Below are 20,328 nucleotides of genomic sequence, written 5' to 3'. Positions count from 1 at the left end.
TGAGATGTTTGGGATTTCCATGAAACACATGCCTAATCTCTTTAAAAAACCTGCTGCATGACTGAATACTCTTACCTATTAATTCTTCCAAAGCACTATCAAAAGGTTGTCCTGTGACACCCTTGGCTTTCTCTCTAAAGCATGCTTTCCTAATAGTGACTTTCCTTTTTGAGCCCCTTTGCCATTTGAATAGGCTGAGAATTTCCCACATGACCAAGTTCTAGTCCCTTTTTGCTTAACAGTTCTTCCCTCCATCTGTCTCATTACTCTCATATTTTATTATAAGCATCAAGAAGAAATGAGGTTGTGCCTCCAACTCCTTGCCTGGAAATCTCCTCAGTTAAATAACCAAGCTGATTATTTACAAGTCCTTCGGTAAAAATGCAGGACACAACTCAGCCTAGTTTTCTGCTACTATATAACAAGGATTCTCTTTACTTTCCAATATCACCTTCTTCACCTCATTTCTTTCTGAGCCCTCATTATCAATGACTTTAACATCCATATTTCTACCAGCATTCTCTTTACAAGGATTTAGGTATTCCGTAAGGCAACGTATATTTTCTCCACCATGCTCATTTCCTCCTGAGACTTTGATAGCAGAATTGTTAACATCCATATTTCTACTAACAGTCTGTCCAAAACAATCTAGACTTTTTCCATCATGCTTTTCAAAATCCTTCCAGCCTCTGCCTTCCTTCCAGTTCCAAAACAACTTTCATGATTTTAGTTGTTACAACAGCATTCCACTCCCAGGTAACAAAACCTGTGGCATTCAGTGTTCAACTGCAGAAACAGAACCATTAGGAGATACAAAATGAAAGATTTGTTGCAAGGAAGTGACTTACTCAATTGTGAGAGCTGGCTAGGCAAGTCCATTATCTGTAGGGCAGGCAATTACAGGGCTGGCTGAAACTCTGGAGCACAAGCTGAAGCCACTGCCCACAGACAGAATTTCTTCCTCATCTGGGGAAAACTCAGATGTGTTCTTAAAGCCTTCTGACTTATAAATCACTCCTACACAGAACATCTGGGATATTCTCCCTATTTTAAAGTTAGCTAATTAGCAACCTTAATTCCATCTGAACCTAATTCCTCTTCACAGTATAGCATAACATCTTCACAGGTTCCGGGAATTAGGATGCAGATGTCTTTAGGGGGCCATTATTCTTCCTACGCACACCATTTTATAGCATTTCCAAAATTAAGAGGCTCCTGAAGGTTGAGATAAATTTTCTTTGGCTAACTAATAGTAATATACAATGTATTTTCTTTCAAATCCCTTAACAATAAGCACAATGTCATCATCCAAAGGCAAGTAGATACTGGCATATTGTATCATCAAAAGCTCCACTAGGCCTAGAATTTGGAACTCATTTGAGAATTACTCTGCAATCCCAGGGGACAACTGTAAGCAATGTATTACTCGATACTAGAGTCTTTAGAGTATCTAGGAACGTCCTCAACACAGTCAATCTGGGTATCAGCAAATCTGCCCAGGACTCTTAACAGGATTGTAATTTAAGTTACATGTAAGTGACAACCCATAAGTCTTTTCAACATTAATTAATATGAGAAAGAAATCATAATAAAGATATACTTTCATGAGGTGACATATATATTTCAGAGTGAAAATCTAATGATTACAAGTGTGATTTTTTAAAAAATAAATAGCATGAAAATATATACATTGATGCCTATTAGTAAAAGAAAAATCCAAACAGAACTCAGAAGAAACTAGACATTAGTATATACAAACTGATTTCACCCAAAACTCACAAGGGGTTATACAAAAGTTGTAGCTGTGTTACTAATAGAAACTAAAAGGATTCCAGTAATTTAAAAACGAAGTATGTTAAAAGGAATCAGACATTCTTATGTAATATCATATAGTCAGTAAAATACCTTCAAAATGAGAATTGTTTATTCTAAGAGGTTAATTTTCATATTATCCTTTAGGAATGAGTATGAAAATTTTAATCAGAAATGTGAATTTCCTGATATGAAATATTTGCTGATTATACAATAATTGTAAAAATAATCATAAGACAACCAAGCCAACAAAGCAAAGTAAATTTACTATGGAAAATGGGGGGGGGGGGGAGTAGAATTAAAATTACTACTGGATTAAAAAATAAACAGAAAGGTGAAGGAGACAAAGCTAATGTAAAAGCAAACAGGAAACTTTCAGATACCTAAACTATTCTGGAACGTTGGATTTCCCTCTGACTTCCTCCCAAGGTCCTGGTTTAGAATACTGGGGAAGAAGGGCTTCAAGAACTTGAACTCATTGGTCCCCGAGTCTCCCGTCAGACACACCTCGTACTGGTAGCTCTGGGACAGCGTCCCCGCGCCGCTGACGTCCACCAGGTGGCCCGGAAAGTGGCCCTCGGGCGCCGAGCAGCGACCCGCAGACGCCGCCCGGCTCCGCCTGCACAGCCGCACCGCCACGAACACCAGCACCGAGAACAGGAAGAGCGACGACACGGACGCCAAGGCGACGACCAAGTAGACGGTGAGCGGGTCGGCCCGCGCCTCGGCCGCCGCCACCTCCGGGAGCGGCAGGTAGGGCTGCGAGAAGCCGTCCACCAGCAGCACGTGCAGCGTGACGCTGGCCGAGCGCGGCGGCTCGCCATTGTCCCTGACCAGCACCACCAGCCTGTGCTTGACGGCGTCGCGCTCGCTCAGCAGCCGGGCCGTGCGCACCTCGCCGTTGTGCGCCCACACGCCGAACAGCCCGGGCTCCGTGGCCTTGAGCAGCTGGTACGACAGCCAGGCGTTCTGGCCCGAGTCGCCGTCCACCGCCACCACCTTGGTCACCAGGTAGCCCGCCTCGGCCGCCCTGGGCACCAGCTCGGTGCAGGGCGCAGAGCCGTTCTGCGGCGGGTACAGCACGAAGGGCGCGTTGTCGTTGTCGTCCAGCACCAGCACGCGCACCCGCGCCTGGCTGCTGAGCGCGGGCGAGCCGCGGTCGGCCGCGCGCACGCCGAACTCGAACGCCTGCAGCGCCTCGTAATCCAGGGACCTGAGCGCGAACAGCTGCCCGTTGTCCGCGTTGATGGACACCAGGGAGGCCAGGGGCAGCTGCGGGTCCGCGGGCGGCAGCAGCGAGTAGGTGACCTGGGCGTTGGCGCCCGAGTCCCTGTCCGTGGCGCTCACGCTGCCGATGTGCAGGGCGGGGCTGTTGTTCTCGCGGACGCGCAGGGTGTAGGTGGTTTGGCTGAAGGCGGGGGCGTTGTCGTTGACGTCGGAGACCGTCACGGTTATGTTGTGCTGCGTTTTCAGCTTGGGGGTCCCCAAGTCGGTGACGGTGATGGTGATGTTGTACTCGGGTCTTGTCTCTCTGTCTAACGCCCCATTTGTTACCAGGGTGTAGAAATTCTCTTCTGATGGCTTCAGGACGAAAGGAAGATCTTCCTGGATGGAACAAGTCATCCTTCCGTTGTCCCCCGAGTCTCGGTCTCGAATTCTAAACAAGGCCACTTCTGTCTCTGGAGAATTTTCAGGAATGGGGCTGGTGAGTGATGAAATCGTTAGTTCTGGGAAGTTATCGTTAACATCCACCACCTCAATGGAGACAGAACATCTTCCAGAAAGCCCCCCACCATCAGTCGCATCTATTTCCAGCTCATATGAAGATATTGTCTCAAAATCTAATTTTTTAAGTAGGCGAACTTCTCCTGAAAGGTTGTTTAGCTCAAAAGTTGCGCTTATTTCTTGGGAACTATAAAAATAGGAGTATGATATTTCCCCATTTGTCCCAGTGTCTAAATCTCTAGCAGAGACCTTGACTACTAGCGTGCCTACAGGGCTGTTCTCTGGAACTTGCACCTGGTAGAGTGTCTGTGCAAACTCAGGGGCATTGTCATTGACGTCTAAGACCAAGATGCGAACCTGGGCGGTGCCAGACCGGGGTGGAGAGCCGCCATCCAGCGCTGTGAGGGTTAAGCTGAGTTCGGCCTGCTTTTCTCGATCCAGCTCTTTGTCCAGTACCAGCTCTGGGTATTTCCTGCCATCCCCCCGGGTGCGGGTAGAAATATGGAAATGAGGGTTGGAACTGATACTGTAATTTTGGATGTTGTTGTTGCCCACGTCCAAGTCCTGGGCTTTTTTCAGTGGAAACACGGTTCCAGGAGGGCTAGTCTCTGAGATTTTCAGAGTCATTTCTCTTTCAGGAAACTCAGGAGAATGATCATTTATGTCTCTCACCAGTAGTTCAGCTCGAAATACTCCCAGTGGTTTTTTCAGTAACACTTGGAAATGCATTACACATGGATCTGTGGGGCCGCACATCTCCTCCCGATCCAGTTTCTCATGCAGTATCAATTCCCCGGTATGCAGATCAAGCTGCAAGCGGGGTTCGTTATCCTCAGAGACCACCCGGGCTCCCCGCGCGGCTAGCTCCCCAACTCCTAGCCCCAGGTCCTTGGCCAGATTGGCCACAAACGAACCACTCTCTGTTTCCTCCATCACGGAATAGCGTCGGGATTTCCAGCCTGCCAGAGCCACTCCCAACATGAGAAAGAGAATCAGGACTTGCCTTTGTTTAGGAAAACACTCTTTTCCGACCTCCATCTTTAATTCCATAAATGCTTTCCAGAAACGGGGCTCAGCTCTACCTTAGGGACGGTGATAGATCTCTTAGTCGGTAACCTGTCCAGAAATGATGGTGAGTAGTAAGACTTACAGTCCGGAACTCTGCTTACAGGCTTTTGTCTTCGGCTATAGATCTAAGGTAGAGTTCGTAGCAGTTCCTGGGCTTTTTTTTTTTTCTTTTTTTCTTTTTTTTTACGCCTTAGCCTGCAGCGCCACCATGTGTTGTCTTCTAAAAGAATTGCTACAATTTATTCCCTCTGTATGATATCTAGCCAGCTATTAGGAGTTTGGAAATGGTTTGGAGATGATGTAATCAGAAAACCATGCAATTATAATTATTCATTCCTTCATTTAAAAAAAAGTGTTATTGATATCTATGTACTAAGTTCTGAAACAGATCAGCAAAAAACCTAAACATGGTCCTTACTTTTTAAAACCTGTAGTATGGGTGAGGTGCTCCGAAAGATGAGAAGTGAAAGAAGACAATAGTGGTATGTCATTCTTATAAAAATAACAGCATATGCTTACGTGATTTCTTAAAATTGCCTCAGCAAAAAGGAAAGGGTTAATTCTTCTGGATTTTCTTTCAAATTCTAGGCAGTGTAGGTGACAGAATTGTGGTTCCCATTGGTTGAATCATATCAAAGAAAAAACTACCAGTTAGTTCCAGTTTATGATGCCATTTCAACATAAGGCCAGAGAATTATGATTTTATGAAACTATCAAACTATGGGAAAATGCATATAAGTCCTATAACTCTTACCCTGCTTTTTCTCTTTAGTATTGACCACCATCTGATATAGCATATACATACATAATTAGTTTTTTCTTTTCTGTGTCATTTTTGTGCTTGAGAACTTTGTTTTGTTGACTTCCACATCCCCCAACATCTATAAGAGTCCCTGACACATGGTGGATACTCAACAAATATTTGTTGAATAGATCAATCAATAAATCACAATTAATTTTAAAATTCTCATAGATGGATTCTCCTCCTAATGTAGAAGACCCCCTTTTTTTCTGGGACCCTAGTTCATTATATGAGCTGGATAAACAAGACCCCATATTCCCAAGTAGCCATTTTCTATGCTCTTTTGAATAGTAATTTGCAATAATTCAGAGTGATCTAAATGTATTTCATCAAATGGCAAAACACTCTGGCTTCCACTATGCAATGGAATAGATTCTAAAATACAAACAAAAACCAGAACATAACAACCAGGTTATAAAGATTCTACAAAAAAGGTACACATCTCTTTTAGAACACATTTCACATTGTCAATGTTATTTCACCCTAATGCTATTATGACACTAATTATATTCAAAAACTCCTATGTAGAATTTTCATAAGACATTCCAAAAACTGTAAAATTTGAAAATAGCCACCAATTCTTCTCAAAATCATACATTTTAACAAAAGCTTGTGCTTATCCCTTACTAATATTCCACAAACTTTTTATCCCAAATATTACATTAATATAAAAACCCTAAGTTAAAAATTTCCAATTAATAGTAAAGTTCAACCCATGAAAGAATATCTAAACATGCTTTTGACAAGGGAAAAATCCACTTAGCTATCATAATTAAAAGGAGATTTATTAAAAGAGCACATATTTGTTTCCAAAAACCCAAGGGAGAAAGCAGACTGGGGAGAGATTGGATAATCTGTAAAGTTGCTTTTTAGGCATCTCCTTTCTTCTTTTCCCTAAGTGGATTGACTTTCTGTGTTTCTTTCCATTTATTTAGCCAACATGATATCACATTCTTGTTAAGTTCTTAACAGAAAAACCATTTTAAAACATTTTTTTAGGGGCGCCTGGGTGGCTCAGTCGGTTAAGCAACCGACTTCAGCTCAGGTCCTGATCTCACAGCTTGTGAGTTCAAGCCCCGCATAGGGCTCTGTGCTGACAGCTCAGAGCCTGGCGCCTGCTTCAGTTTCTGTGCCTCCCTCTCTCTCTGCCCCTCCCCTGCTCACGCTCTTTCTCTGTCTCAAAAATAAATAAACAAAAATAAATAAATAAAACATTTTTTTAGTGTTTACTTATTCTTGAGAGAGAGACAGAGACAGAGACAGAGCATGAGTGGGGGAGGGTCAGAGAGAGGAGACACAGAATCCGAAGCAGGATCCAGGCTCCAGGCTGTCAGCACAGAGACTGATGAGGGGCTCTGAGCCACCCAGGTGCCCAACAGAAAAACTATTTTAGATCTGATTTCTAAAGCCATTTTTTAAACAAAAGAGTCAGATTTGCTCAGTTTGGATTAGCAATATCTACCATCTGGTCTGAGTGTCTGAGGTCACAAGGGGAAATGAGTGAAATAAATGTAGCTGCAACAGTACACTTCAACTGAAGAGAGAAGTTTACCGAACATGATGGGGTGGGCTAGACAAAAAGGATCTATCATTTAAGTATCTTGAAATAATCTAATAATCTTTTAACAATACTCATATGATATATTGAAGGTTGTTATAGAAGAAAAGCCCTTAAATATGGGAGAAATTGTAGCCTTTCTATTTAATACTACCGTGAAACAAAAATATGCATTTTTTTGCAGAACTTTTTTCCATTTAAAAATTTAAGATAGGTAAGCTTAATATCAGATTAAACATAGGCTTTATTATGTTAATGAATGATACCTCCTAAGTAACCACAACCTCAAAAATTTAGAGCTTCCATATAACAACCAAATAGAGGATGGAGCTGGAGTCATCTTCAAATCAACAGTGCTCGATAATGAAAAGTTGATAGGGGCGCCTGGGTGGCGCAGTCGGTTAAGCGTCCGACTTCAGCCAGGTCACGATCTCGCGGTCCCGGAGTTCGAGCCCCGCGTCAGGCTCTGGGCTGATGGCTCAGAGCCTGGAGCCTGTTTCCGATTCTGTGTCTCCCTCTCTCTCTGCCCCTCCCCCGTTCATGCTCTGTCTCTCTCTGTCCCAAAAATAAATAAACGTTGAAAAAAAAATTTTTTTAATAAAAAAAAAAGAAAAGTTGATAAACTGAACCACATGTTCATGATTTTTCAGTAATGCAATAAATTTGAAATTTCTTTGTTTCCATCAAAATAGAAATAAAAAAAGAGTAAATATGAGGATATGCTTAAAGAATATTTCTAATCCCTTTAATAGGAATGTGGAATCAGCAAAACACCCAAGAAAGACATTCTATATGGACCAAAGCAGTAATGGAGACCTATCATATTTAGAAAGAACTAACCTTCATCCAAATTCGTAATTGAATCCAAAATTTACAAAATGTGTGTTTTCCTCCACATCATTCACAGACTTCTGTTGAGCAATGGAGACAACAGATTTCAAAAACTTAAATTCCTTGGTCCCAGATCCTCTCCTGACACACCTCGTACTGGTAGCTCTGGGACAGCGTCCCCGCGCCGCTGACGTCCACCAGGTGGCCCGGAAAGTGGCCCTCGGGCGCCGAGCAGCGACCCGCAGACGCCGCCCGGCTCCGCCTGCACAGCCGCACCGCCACGAACACCAGCACCGAGAACAGGAAGAGCGACGACACGGACGCCAAGGCGACGACCAAGTAGACGGTGAGCGGGTCGGCCCGCGCCTCGGCCGCCGCCACCTCCGGGAGCGGCAGGTAGGGCTGCGAGAAGCCGTCCACCAGCAGCACGTGCAGCGTGACGCTGGCCGAGCGCGGCGGCTCGCCATTGTCCCTGACCAGCACCACCAGCCTGTGCTTGACGGCGTCGCGCTCGCTCAGCAGCCGGGCCGTGCGCACCTCGCCGTTGTGCGCCCACACGCCGAACAGCCCGGGCTCCGTGGCCTTGAGCAGCTGGTACGACAGCCAGGCGTTCTGGCCCGAGTCGCCGTCCACCGCCACCACCTTGGTCACCAGGTAGCCCGCCTCGGCCGCCCTGGGCACCAGCTCGGTGCAGGGCGCAGAGCCGTTCTGCGGCGGGTACAGCACGAAGGGCGCGTTGTCGTTGTCGTCCAGCACCAGCACGCGCACCCGCGCCTGGCTGCTGAGCGCGGGCGAGCCGCGGTCGGCCGCGCGCACGCCGAACTCGAACGCCTGCAGCGCCTCGTAATCCAGGGACCTGAGCGCGAACAGCTGCCCGTTGTCCGCGTTGATGGACACCAGGGAGGCCAGGGGCAGCTGCGGGTCCGCGGGCGGCAGCAGCGAGTAGGTGACCTGGGCGTTGGCGCCCGAGTCCCTGTCCGTGGCGCTCACGCTGCCGATGTGCAGGGCGGGGCTGTTGTTCTCGCGGACGCGCAGGGTGTAGGTGGTTTGGCTGAAGGCGGGGGCGTTGTCGTTGACGTCCGAGACCGTCACGGTTATGTTGTGCTGCGTTTTCAGCCTGGGGGTCCCCAAGTCGGTGACGGTGATGGTGATGTTGTACTCAGATCTTGTCTCTCTGTCTAGCACTCCTTCTGTTACTAACTTGTAGAAATTTTCAACAGAATGTTTCAGAGTGAACGGCACATCTTCCTGGATGGAACAAACCATCCTCCCATTTTCCCCAGAGTCTGGGTCTTGAATACTGAAAAGAGCTATCGTGGTCTCAGGGGAATTTTCAGGGATGGAACTTATAAGGGAAGCCACCGTCATTTCTGGGGTGTTGTCATTTATATCCACCACCTCTATTATGACAGTGCATTTTCCCGAAAGACCTGCCCCATCAGAAGCCTTAATATCCAGCTCATATGACTTAATTTTTTCAAAATCTAATTTCCTAATTATTTTAATTTCTCCTGTGAGTTCATTAAGTGCAAATGTCCTAGTAATCTCTTCATCGCCATAGAAAAATGAATAGACTACTTCACCGTTTATTCCTGTGTCTAAATCTCTAGCGGAAACAGTGACAATAAGAGATCCCAGGGGACTGTTTTCCAGGATCTGCACACGATAGAGTGGCTGCACAAACTCAGGAGCATTGTCATTGATGTCCAAAACATCAATGAGGACCAGGGTAGTCCCAGTTTTGGGAGGAGTTCCACCATCTACTGCCATGAGAGTTAATCTAAACTCGGGCTGCTGTTCTCGATCTAGGGCTTTGTCCAGAACCAGTTCCGGGTATTTTCTGCCTTCACCGCTGTTGCGGGTGAGCACGTGGAAATGGGAGTTGGGATAAATGGTGTAGTTTTGAACATTATTGACACCTACATCCAAATCTTGCGCATTTTTCAGGGGAAACACAGCGCCTGGAAGAGTATTTTCCATGATTTTTAAAATCATTTCTGCCTCTGGGAACACAGGGGAATTGTCATTTATGTCAGTGACCAAAAGCTTATACCTATATACCTCCAAAGGTTCTTCCAGTAACACTTGAAATTGCAGTACACAAGGTTCAGTGGGGCCACACAATTCTTCCCGATCCAGTTTCTCATTTACTTGTAAATCTCCAGTCTGAAGGTTCAGCTGAAAATGCTTTTTGTCATTGTTAAAAATGATCCGAGCCCTCCGCCGAGAGAGCTCTCTTGCCCCTAGCCCTATATCCTTTGCTAGATTGGCCACAAAAGAACCACTCTCTGTTTCTTCTGTAATAAAATAATCTTCCCGCTCCGCGCAAGTGTGAGCCAGCAAAACAAAGAGAAGAAGAACTTGCCTTAGTCTAGGAAAACGCTCCTCTTCAGCCTCCATTTCTCCAACGCCAAAAGCCTTTAGAATCTGGGTACTTATTGGGTCTTTAGGCAAACTGCTCTGCAAGTCGATCCCTGCCGCAAGGTTAATTCTCTTCTCTTAGATCTGCGTATGACTGCAGGAACAGTAACCATCCTGTCTGGTATTCCCAGCCTTAGCTTACAGCGCCACCATGTGTTGTACTTAAACCTAGTTTGCTGACGATGCTACAAAACGTATCACTCATTTTATTTACACGCACACACAAAAACATACCACAGATTACACATGGGATGGTTTATAAATAAAATAACTTGTATTCTCCTGTGAAGTTATAAATGTGGAAATGGTGACAGGCACTTTAGGAAAGGATGTTGGCAAGAACAAAGCCAACTGTATTTGTTCAACAAACACTTATTTCATGTTATACGTCAAATATTGTACTAAGTGTTGGAAATACAAATACCTTCTCTGACCTCATGGACTTGTCTATTATATTGTATAATCTGTGCTCTGGAGAAAAATTAGGTAGAAAACGGTGTTGCTATCAGTCTATTCCTAAACAAAGAATATACACAAACTCACTGCCACTACAGTAGGTGAAGAGATTCATTCACATGTTTCAGGAGTATAAACTTAAGTGATAGACCAGCTAGAATTGGTTTACTATGCAAATTCAATAGAAAGTTTAAGGGGTGGGGCACCTGGGTGGTTCAGTGGGTTAAGCATCAGTCTCTTGATTTCTGCTCAGGTCATGATCTCAGGGATGGTGGGATCCAGCCCTGCATAAGGCATGCTGACAGCGTGGAGCCTGCTTGGGATTCTCTGTCTCTCTGCCGCTAACCTGCACTTGCTCTCTCTCTCAAAATAAAGAAATAAACTTAAAATTTAAGAAATAAAATTTTAAAAAAAGAAAGTTTAGGAGTGCCTGGGCAGCTCAATAGGTGAAGTGTTGGGACTTTGGCTCAGGTCATGATCTCAGGGTTCGTGAGTTCCAGCCCCACATTGGGCTCTCCACTGTCAGCATGGGGCCACTTGGGATCCTCGGTCCCCAGATCACTCTGTTCCTCCCCCCACTCTCTTTCTTTCAAAAATAAATAAACATAAAAAAAGTTGAAGGGGTTATGGATGACTTATGTGTAAATATTGTCTAAGGAGAACGTGTCTGTACCTATGTGAGCATACTGTATTGATTTGTTCCATTGTCCAAAACAATTTGTGAAGATATCTACATTTATTCCTAAAATCAAGACACATGTTGAAGCAGAGATTCACTGAGATCTTGAAAAATAGCATGGTGAAGATCATAAAAATAAAGGGCTGAACTTAAACCAATAAATAAAGTGCAGAAGAAAATAAGTTGGATGCATCTGAAAGAGCAGGTAAAACTTATATCAAATAAGGAAGATCACAACTCATTTTTAGCAAGCAGCTCACATGTCTCTGAATAGCTTGGGATCCTGGCACCCTAGCAAGACTTCAGAGTCCTAGCAATGGGAAAAACATCTTGTGGTAGGGGATCTGTGTCTCCCCAGTTGCATCAAACTTTAGCCAAAATTTTAATAACTTTTAAATAGATACTATCATGTACTCTGGTATACTAATATGTGGCTAACTGGGAAAACAGCATGGGCCAGGTGTAAAAACTGTTGCATATTAGTTTAATTCTATTAAGGTACAAATCACTCAAATTGACATTCTATTTTATAATGTTTTCCTCTACACAGCAAAACAAATTTGATTATGTAAATCCAAAATGTGAGAACATACTGGTAACAATTAAAATCTGACAATTTTCCTCATAGAAAGATGTTGGTCATGCATCAAACTCTTTATTATAGAATCAAAAGTCCAAGAAAATGTGCCCTTAATGTCCATGCACTTTAAAAAATATTAATAGGTAGATGCTGGTACCTGTATCAGTAAATTAATGGATCAAAATTAGTTTTTCATTCCCATTTGTCATCTCTCGGATAAATTTTCTCATTATTTTCTCTTCTGAGAAGAACATTTTAAGCCCATATACTTGGTAGAAAGCTTGAAATTTTTTTCATGAAAGTTCTAGTAATAGACTAGCATCAATCAAATTACTACTAATGAAATCATGAATTACCCCATATTATTTATAAATGGGATTATTTATAGATCCTGAAGATTTTACATTAAATGATAAAATAATTCTGTTCGCATTGAACTTAGTTATTTTTAAAAGAGATGCTAAGGAAGGTTTGATGTATAGATATCCAAACAATAACAAATTCAACGTTACTTTTTAAAACTAATCCTGAAGCACATTTTAAAAAAGGAGGGATACCTGTTAACAAAATATTCCATAAAACATTTTATAACATCTTTAAGTTGAAAGATCTTATAAATTTACAAAATTAGGTTTTGTAACAAAACTCTCTAGTACAGATTAGTTATCTCTAAGCTTGTACATTTTTATCCCATTCATTGATTAAGTTAATATTAAAAACCTGCAGTAAAAGACCAGAGTTTATGGTAGTCTAATTGAATACTCAAAATTGCATGTATCATTCCAAAAGAGTTTGGTTTCAACAAATGCCTTCTCCCCAAGATGCGTTAAATAAACGAGTTTTATTATTAGGGAACTGGAGTTTCACTGCAAATGTGAAGGACAATTAGACATTAGGGACTTAGGAACACTAGAATCAGGAACTAACATGCCTAGAATCAAATGGCTCTTAGTCTCTTCTGTTTCTTAGGCTTCTGCCTCCACCACTCCCTTATTCCTTCTCATTTTCCTTCCAGTCCTCCTTTCTTTCTTCCCTCTCTACATGCCACTCTGTGCTGCCAGCTTACACAAGTATAACATAGCTACCTCAGCCCATACTTAATATTTATTTCCTAGTTACAAGCAATCAAGAAAAAAATAAATAAACTACATGATAAGTAGAAATTTAGAGGCTTGGAGAATGTGACTATGCCTACTTTAATCAGGAGTCTATTACTAGGCTAATCAAAAATGGCCAAGAGAGGTAAAGAAAAGTATAATAAACATCTCAACAGTGATTACCTGCCTTGGGAAGTCCCAGGAAGTTCTCAGACAAGAAGTGTGGGCTGGATATGTATCTTAATCCAAACAAGATTAAATTTTATTTTAATACATCTTCCAGCAATATATACAGTTCCAAAGTGTTTACAAAGAAAAATACCTAAATGCAGAAAAATTACTCAAATATTTGGTTGGAAAGATTGGCAAAATTGATTATGGTTTTTTAAAAAATCTAAATAAGATAACATCTCAGAAACCATGCATGGTTTTTATTTATATCATGCACTTTCCTCTATCAAACATATAAAAACAGTTTCAGTGAGAGGATCTACAGCTTAGACACCCAGAGAATATGACTGAACCCAGTGTACCATTAAGCTTGAAGGGAAAATGCTGTATATTTGAATAAATTACTTGAGGTTACATTTTGGAAGAAAGTCTAAGCAAATCCTAGCTCCCTTAGTTTTTCCACAGTTAATATTTAAAAAGTAGATAGCAGAAAATTCATCAAAACTTCTGGAAACTCTTAAGTAAAATGAAGTTACCCAAAACAAAGAATTTTACATTACAATGAACATATTTTACAAAGAAATAGCACTCACTCTAAAAGTTCTGCAGAGTAATCAAATCCCTAAATGAACTCAAAGCCATTCAGAAAGGTGTGGCTTTCCTCCATTTTACCTTCTGGGGGAGAGACGTTGGGGATAGCGGGTTTAAGGAACTTGAATTCACTGGTCCCCGATCCTCCCCGCAGACACACCTCATACTGGTAGCTCTGCGACAGCGTCCCCGCGCCGCTGACGTCCACCAGGTGGCCCGGAAAGTGGCCCTCGGGCCCCGAGCAGCGACCCGCAGACGCCGCCCGGCTCCGCCTGCACAGCCGCACCGCCACGAACACCAGCACCGAGAACAGGAAGAGCGACGACACGGACGCCAAGGCGACGACCAAGTAGACGGTGAGCGGGTCGGCCCGCGCCTCGGCCGCCGCCACCTCCGGGAGCGGCAGGTAGGGCTGCGAGAAGCCGTCCACCAGCAGCACGTGCAGCGTGACGCTGGCCGAGCGCGGCGGCTCGCCATTGTCCCTGACCAGCACCACCAGCCTGTGCTTGACGGCGTCGCGCTCGCTCAGCAGCCGGGCCGTGCGCACCTCGCCGTTGTGCGCCCACACGCCGAACAGCCCGGGCTCCGTGGCCTTGAGCAGCTGGTACGACAGCCAGGCGTTCTGGCCCGAGTCGCCGTCCACCGCCACCACCTTGGTCACCAGGTAGCCCGCCTCGGCCGCCCTGGGCACCAGCTCGGTGCAGGGCGCAGAGCCGTTCTGCGGCGGGTACAGCACGAAGGGCGCGTTGTCGTTGTCGTCCAGCACCAGCACGCGCACCCGCGCCTGGCTGCTGAGCGCGGGCGAGCCGCGGTCGGCCGCGCGCACGCCGAACTCGAACGCCTGCAGCGCCTCGTAATCCAGGGACCTGAGCGCGAACAGCTGCCCGTTGTCCGCGTTGATGGACACCAGGGAGGCCAGGGGCAGCTGCGGGTCCGCGGGCGGCAGCAGCGAGTAGGTGACCTGGGCGTTGGCGCCCGAGTCCCTGTCCGTGGCGCTCACGCTGCCGATGTGCAGGGCGGGGCTGTTGTTTTCGCGGACGCGCAGGGTGTAGGTGGTTTGGCTGAAGGCGGGGGCGTTGTCGTTGACGTCGGAGACCGTCACGGTTATGTTGTGCTGCGTTTTCAGCTTGGGGGTCCCCAAGTCGGTGACGGTGATGGTGATGTTGTACTCGGCCTGGCTTTCTCTGTCCAGTGGGAGTCCTGCTACCAGAGTGTAGAAATTCTTGAAGGTAGGCTTCAGGAGAAAGGGGAGATCGTCCTGAATTGAGCACACCATCCTCCCGTTGTCCCCAGAATCTTGGTCTCTTACACTGAAAATAGCGACCACCATCTCAGGCGACGAATTTTCTGGTACGGGGCTGGTAAGAGATGTCATGACTATTTCTGGTGGGTTGTCATTCACATCCACAACCTGAACTAAAACTGCTGATTTTCCCGAAAGGCTACCACCATCTGTTGCCTGAACATTTATTGTAAATGACTGAATTAATTCAAAATCCAGAAGCGCTTTTAAGCGGATTTCACCAGAAATTGGATGGATTTCAAATGTTTTCCGTATGTCTCTGGAGACATGGGAAAATGAGTATGATAGTTCTCCATATATTCCCGCATCCAAATCTGTAGCAGACACCCTAACGACCAAGGAGTCCAGAGGGCTGTTTTCTGGTACCTGAACCTCATAGACAGACCTCTCAAACTCTGGAGCATTGTCATTGATATCGAAGACCAAAATACGAACAAGTGTAGTTCCAGACCTGGACGGGGACCCGCCATCCAAAGCTGTTACAATTAATGTAAACTCAGATTCCTTTTCTCGATCCAGAGATTGGTCCAGGAACAGCTCTGGGTATTTTCTTCCGTCATCACTGTCTTGTAATTTAAGATGGAAATAAGGATTGGGGCTTAATGTGTAGTTTTGGACACCATTCTTTCCTACATCCAAGTCCTGGGCACTGTCCATTGGAAATGAGGCTCCTGGAGCAGTACCTTCTGAGATTTTCAGAAGTATATGTTTGTCTAGGAATGCAGGGGTATGATCATTTATGTCATTGACCCAAAGCTCAGCCCGAAAAAACTGTAAAGGATTTTCAAATAATACCTGGAAATGCAATATACATGGTTCTGTGAGATGGCAAAGTGCCTCCCGGTCCAGTTGTTCATTTAAGAGCAAGTTGCCAGTCTGCTGATCCAACTGTAAATATGGTTTATGGTCATCAAAGATGACTCTTGCCCCCCGTGCAACCAAGTCTTCAACACCCAAACCTGTATCTTTCACCACATTGGCTATAAAGGAGCCAATTTCCATTTCCTCTGATACAGAATAGCGCCAGGGCTCTGAACACACCAAAGACCCTCCCAGGAAAACAAAGAAAAGCAGCACTTGCCTTATCTGCTGAGGGCACCTCTCTCCTGACTTCATGGCTCCTTAGCCAAACGTCTTTCTGCAGAAATGTTTCAACTCAGTCGCAAACAGCTCCTAAATTGCTCCTCTCATCTATCAGCCTGGACCACTGGTAATCTGTGGATTTGTAATCCTGCCACGAAGGTGTTGTTGGTTCCTTAGCTTTCTCTTGAAATCCTCTTTTCCCCCTTCCTGCTTCTCCTGTGCTCTTAGTTCCACCGACTAATGGAGACCAGAGCATTTGATGATACAGAAAAGTCCCCATCTTATCCTGCAGCGCCACCACGCGACTGCAGATTCTCAGGTTTTAAACAGTCAAGTAAGTGTGAGACAAAATATTAATTTATCTTCTGTATTGATTAATTTAAATTACACTTTCTCCTATATTCTTATTTTCTGAGTTGCATTCTTTGTGATATGCGATGCTATTACTATTCAGTCTTTAACAGAATAAACCACAATCTGTTAAGAGCTGGGTGAATACAAAAATCATATGTAAGATATAGCCCCCAATTCAAGTAAGTTATGATCTCTCTTTGAAGACAATGTATAAAATAATTACAAATAGTTAAGTGGATTCATGTAATTGATTTTGTAAGCAGAATGTTCCCAGGAAAATTGGAAAGGAAAGGGGAACCAGAGGCTTTAGTCTTCTTTAGCTATCAGCAAAGTCTCTTAGAAAAGACAATAAGATCATGCATTTGTAACTGAACCTGATACATGCAAATAGTTGCTTTGGGGAGGCTGGGCATTTCAGGTTCGGTAAATGGTACTATTTACTTAGGGATACTCTGTAGGAGACTTACCTGTCAGCAGTAGAAAGTAAATACTCAACAGTAGTTAATAAAGTAAGATATGTCGAGTTTCTGACATTCAAAAGTTGAACAAACTAGATCCAAGTTTAGTTGTGGAAAATAAACCTATTTTGTAGACCCAGGCCTTCCAGAGACATAATCATAAATATTTTACTCATCCATTCATTACTTTGTCGAGCAAATATTTATTGAGCATATAACTTGTGCTAGGAATAGTAGTGAGTATTAGCGATACAGTGGTAAGCAGACAGACATAGTTCCTGTCCTGAAAGATGGAGGCAGAAAAGTGACTACACATTTAAAAATAGAACATAATGAATACCATGATAGCAAAAGTTCATATGCTATTGTTAACGACATAGATAAGGGTCATCTGACCAGAATTTGGAAATACAGGAAACACTTTCCTGGAACAAAAATTGGGGGTTAAGTAAAATTTCCAGACAATTTCAAAAAACACTTGTACAAATCTGAGATGACAGAACTGTTTTGGAATAACTAAAATAGGATCAATATGGCTGAGCCATAGAGCAAGAGGAAAGAAATGAGAACTGAGACTGGAGAGATAAGCAAATATTTTGTAAGCCCTGCCAAGGCATTTGGACTCTACATCAGTGGAAATGCAATGTTTTAAAGGCTTTTAAATATAAAAGGAGATGATATTAACCTCAACTAGAAATGCAATAATAAGATTGTATTAAAAAGATGACAAGGGACGCCTGGATGGCTCAGTCGGTTAAGCATCCAACTTCGGCTCAGGTCATGATCCCATGGTTCCGGAGTTTGAGCCCAGTGCAGAGCCTGCTTTGGATCTTCTGTCTCCCTCTCTGTCTGCCCCCTCCCTCTCTCAAAAATAAGCATTTTAAAAAATGATAACTTTACAGGATGTGTGACAGATTTAAACATGGAGGAGGTCTGATAAGAAAAAGTGAAGTAAATGTACCTTTTTTCAGGTTTAGGGAATGGAGTGAATGTCGGTGCTATTAACTGATAGAAAAAAACAGGAAGAGGAGAAGAAAGGAACAGGTATAGAGTTGGAGGTAATGTTTAGGTTTGAGGAAGGAAAAATTTTAATTTAAAACATGTTGAGTTTGAATTATCCATAGAGCATCCCATATAAATAGTTCTATAAATGATCTTACATTATATAAATAAAGTTGAGAAGAGACGTTTGAGGGGCAGAAGCTAATTTGGGGTTTATTGGTATAAATAGTGATTGCAGCCCTTAAAGAATGTAAGCTGTACATTAGGAGTGTGCTTGGTTTTGTGATTTCAGAGATGATGTAGCTCTGAGAGACTACCATCTCCAGAAAGTGACCATGATCTTAAGTGACTAAGACTAGACTAGAAGTGAATGTCACCAGAAACGAAGAAGGCTAGAAGAGAGGTCAGACTCCTGGACTTGAAATTGTGGCAAGGAATGGACAGAGGAAAACTGTAAGAAGTTATATTTGAGAAATCAAATGTCTTTACACCACCTCTCTCCTATGATCTTGTTTAATATTTTAGTTTATTTATTCTGAGAGAGAGAGAGAGTTCAAGCAGGAGAGGGGCAGAGAAAGAGTTAGAGATAGAACCCCAGGCAGGCTCCAGGACAGTGTGCGGAGTCCAGAGTCTAACTAGGGGCTTGAGGGTGGGTCTTGAATCCACAAGCCAGGATATCATGACCTGAGCTGAAATCAGTAGTCCCTCGGCCAACCGACTGAGCCACCCAGGTGCCCCCCCATCTTGTTTAATTTAAACCCAAACTGATCTCTCTCATTTGATTCTCTCATTTGATGACTCTTATGTGCAAAGACTGTTAAGGCAGGAAGATTTGCTAATCTCTTTCAGCATATTGAAGATATCTTACTTTTAGTTTTCAGTGCCATAGTTTAGAGATTGTCAACATGGAACATAGCTGTCTGCCTAACTGTCATGTATTTAAAGATTACATGTCTTTTCCCTATGCGTTTTCATTTTTATATATTTTTTTAATTTATGCAATCTCTATATAATATATATTATATATATATAATATATAATATATATAAATTTTTTACGTGGGCTCCACACCCAACGTGGGGCTTGAATTCACAACCCTAAGAGTCATGTGCTCCACCAATGAACCAGCCAGACATCCCTACAATATTTTTCAAATATTGCTTCTGATCCTATCTTAAACCTTTTTAGTCTGTCCTATGTTTCTAACCATATCCTCCATATTTTTCATCTTCTGAACTCTCTGAGCTATATGCTAGATAAATTATGTTCTGACCTATCTTTCACTTCTCAAATTATTCATCTGGTAATACCTACTTTCCTAATAAACCTTTTATTCAGTTTTGATTGAATTTAAATTTTGGTTATATATTTCAGATCTAGGATTTCTATTTGGTTCTTTAATAATCTGTCACATTTCTTATTCCCTATACATCTTCAAGTATAACCTTTAAGTGTTCAGTATATTATTAGATTATGTCTGCTAATCAAAATGTTTGAGGTATACTTCTGTGTTCTGTTTTTTTTTCTGCTGGCTCTCACTCATGGTGTCATGTTTCCTTGTGTATGCAGTTATCTTTGTTCAAGTTAAGAATGGAAAACTTATTTATATGAATGTTTTTAGCCTTAGGATGAGCTTTCTTACATAGAAGGTCTGCTTTTGGTTCCATCAGGATCTGGAAGCACTACTTGTCAACAACCACTAACAAGTTCAGAGCTGAATTTCCACACAAGGACTTGCCCATTTCCAGTTTACTTTCATCTCAAAGGTATATCTCTTAGGGATCCATTTTTATTAATGCAGAACTCTTCTATAAACTTCTCACTTTGTTATGCTTTGATTTCCTCCCTTATTATACAAACCATCAAAATAGGGGTTCACACTTTCCAGCATTCTATAGATTCCAGGGAAAAGGTAGTTTTTAGGTTCATTTATCTCCTTGGATTACCCTTAGACATTAATTGTGACCTGATAATATATTAGTGTCTTATTAGCTAATTTTTTTCAGTGGAAGCATTGGTCTACATAATCTATACCATCCTTATGAAAAATAAGTCTCAAGGATATTATTATGTCTCAAAGTTACAACTCTTAGCTTCCTAGAGTATGGGCAATTGACCTCAGGAAGATAGAGAAATAATATGCATTTTTTACCAACTTCAACTAATCAATACTAAATCAACTCTATAATGCTGCAATCAATTAAAACAATCTCTTGGAAGACACATTCTCTGTCATTGACATTGGTATATCTCCCACTTCTGTGTCCCTTATTCTGCTTTAAACACATCTTCTTTCCTGCATTTCTTCCTTATTTCTCTCCCTCCAATATGCTTATT

General features: G+C 43.0%; 3 protein-coding genes across 3 annotated transcripts; all 3 read right to left on the bottom strand.

The window, feature by feature from the left end:
• Positions 1–2,187: 2,187 nt before the first annotated feature.
• Positions 2,188–4,575, bottom strand: LOC124527805 (protocadherin beta-15-like). The gene has a single exon (XM_047101077.1). The coding sequence runs from the start codon at positions 4,573–4,575 to the stop codon at positions 2,188–2,190; it is 2,388 nt and encodes a 795-aa protein (XP_046957033.1).
• Positions 4,576–7,910: 3,335 nt separating this feature from the next.
• LOC124527744 (protocadherin beta-15-like) lies at positions 7,911–10,196 on the bottom strand. The gene has a single exon (XM_047100965.1). The coding sequence runs from the start codon at positions 10,194–10,196 to the stop codon at positions 7,911–7,913; it is 2,286 nt and encodes a 761-aa protein (XP_046956921.1).
• Positions 10,197–13,822: 3,626 nt separating this feature from the next.
• On the bottom strand, positions 13,823–16,210 carry LOC124527675 (protocadherin beta-18-like). Its single transcript, XM_047100852.1, has one exon. The coding sequence runs from the start codon at positions 16,208–16,210 to the stop codon at positions 13,823–13,825; it is 2,388 nt and encodes a 795-aa protein (XP_046956808.1).
• Positions 16,211–20,328: the final 4,118 nt, after the last annotated feature.

This window comes from Lynx rufus, unplaced genomic scaffold (assembly GCF_022079265.1).
Source record: "Lynx rufus isolate CCGP_SWC_20201006 ecotype Redwood Valley unplaced genomic scaffold, mLynRuf1.p SCAF_1, whole genome shotgun sequence".
Lineage (NCBI taxonomy): Eukaryota > Metazoa > Chordata > Mammalia > Carnivora > Felidae > Lynx > Lynx rufus.
Note: the sequence above shows the minus strand (reverse complement) of the source record. Positions and strands in the feature narration are given on the sequence as shown.

Excerpts from the sequence above, each read along its gene's own strand:
- LOC124527805 (XM_047101077.1), bottom strand. The coding sequence starts at position 4,575 with ATGGAGGTCGGAAAAGAGTGTTTTCCTAAACAAAGGCAAGTCCTGATT.
- LOC124527744 (XM_047100965.1), bottom strand. The coding sequence starts at position 10,196 with ATGGAGGCTGAAGAGGAGCGTTTTCCTAGACTAAGGCAAGTTCTTCTT.
- LOC124527675 (XM_047100852.1), bottom strand. The coding sequence starts at position 16,210 with ATGAAGTCAGGAGAGAGGTGCCCTCAGCAGATAAGGCAAGTGCTGCTT.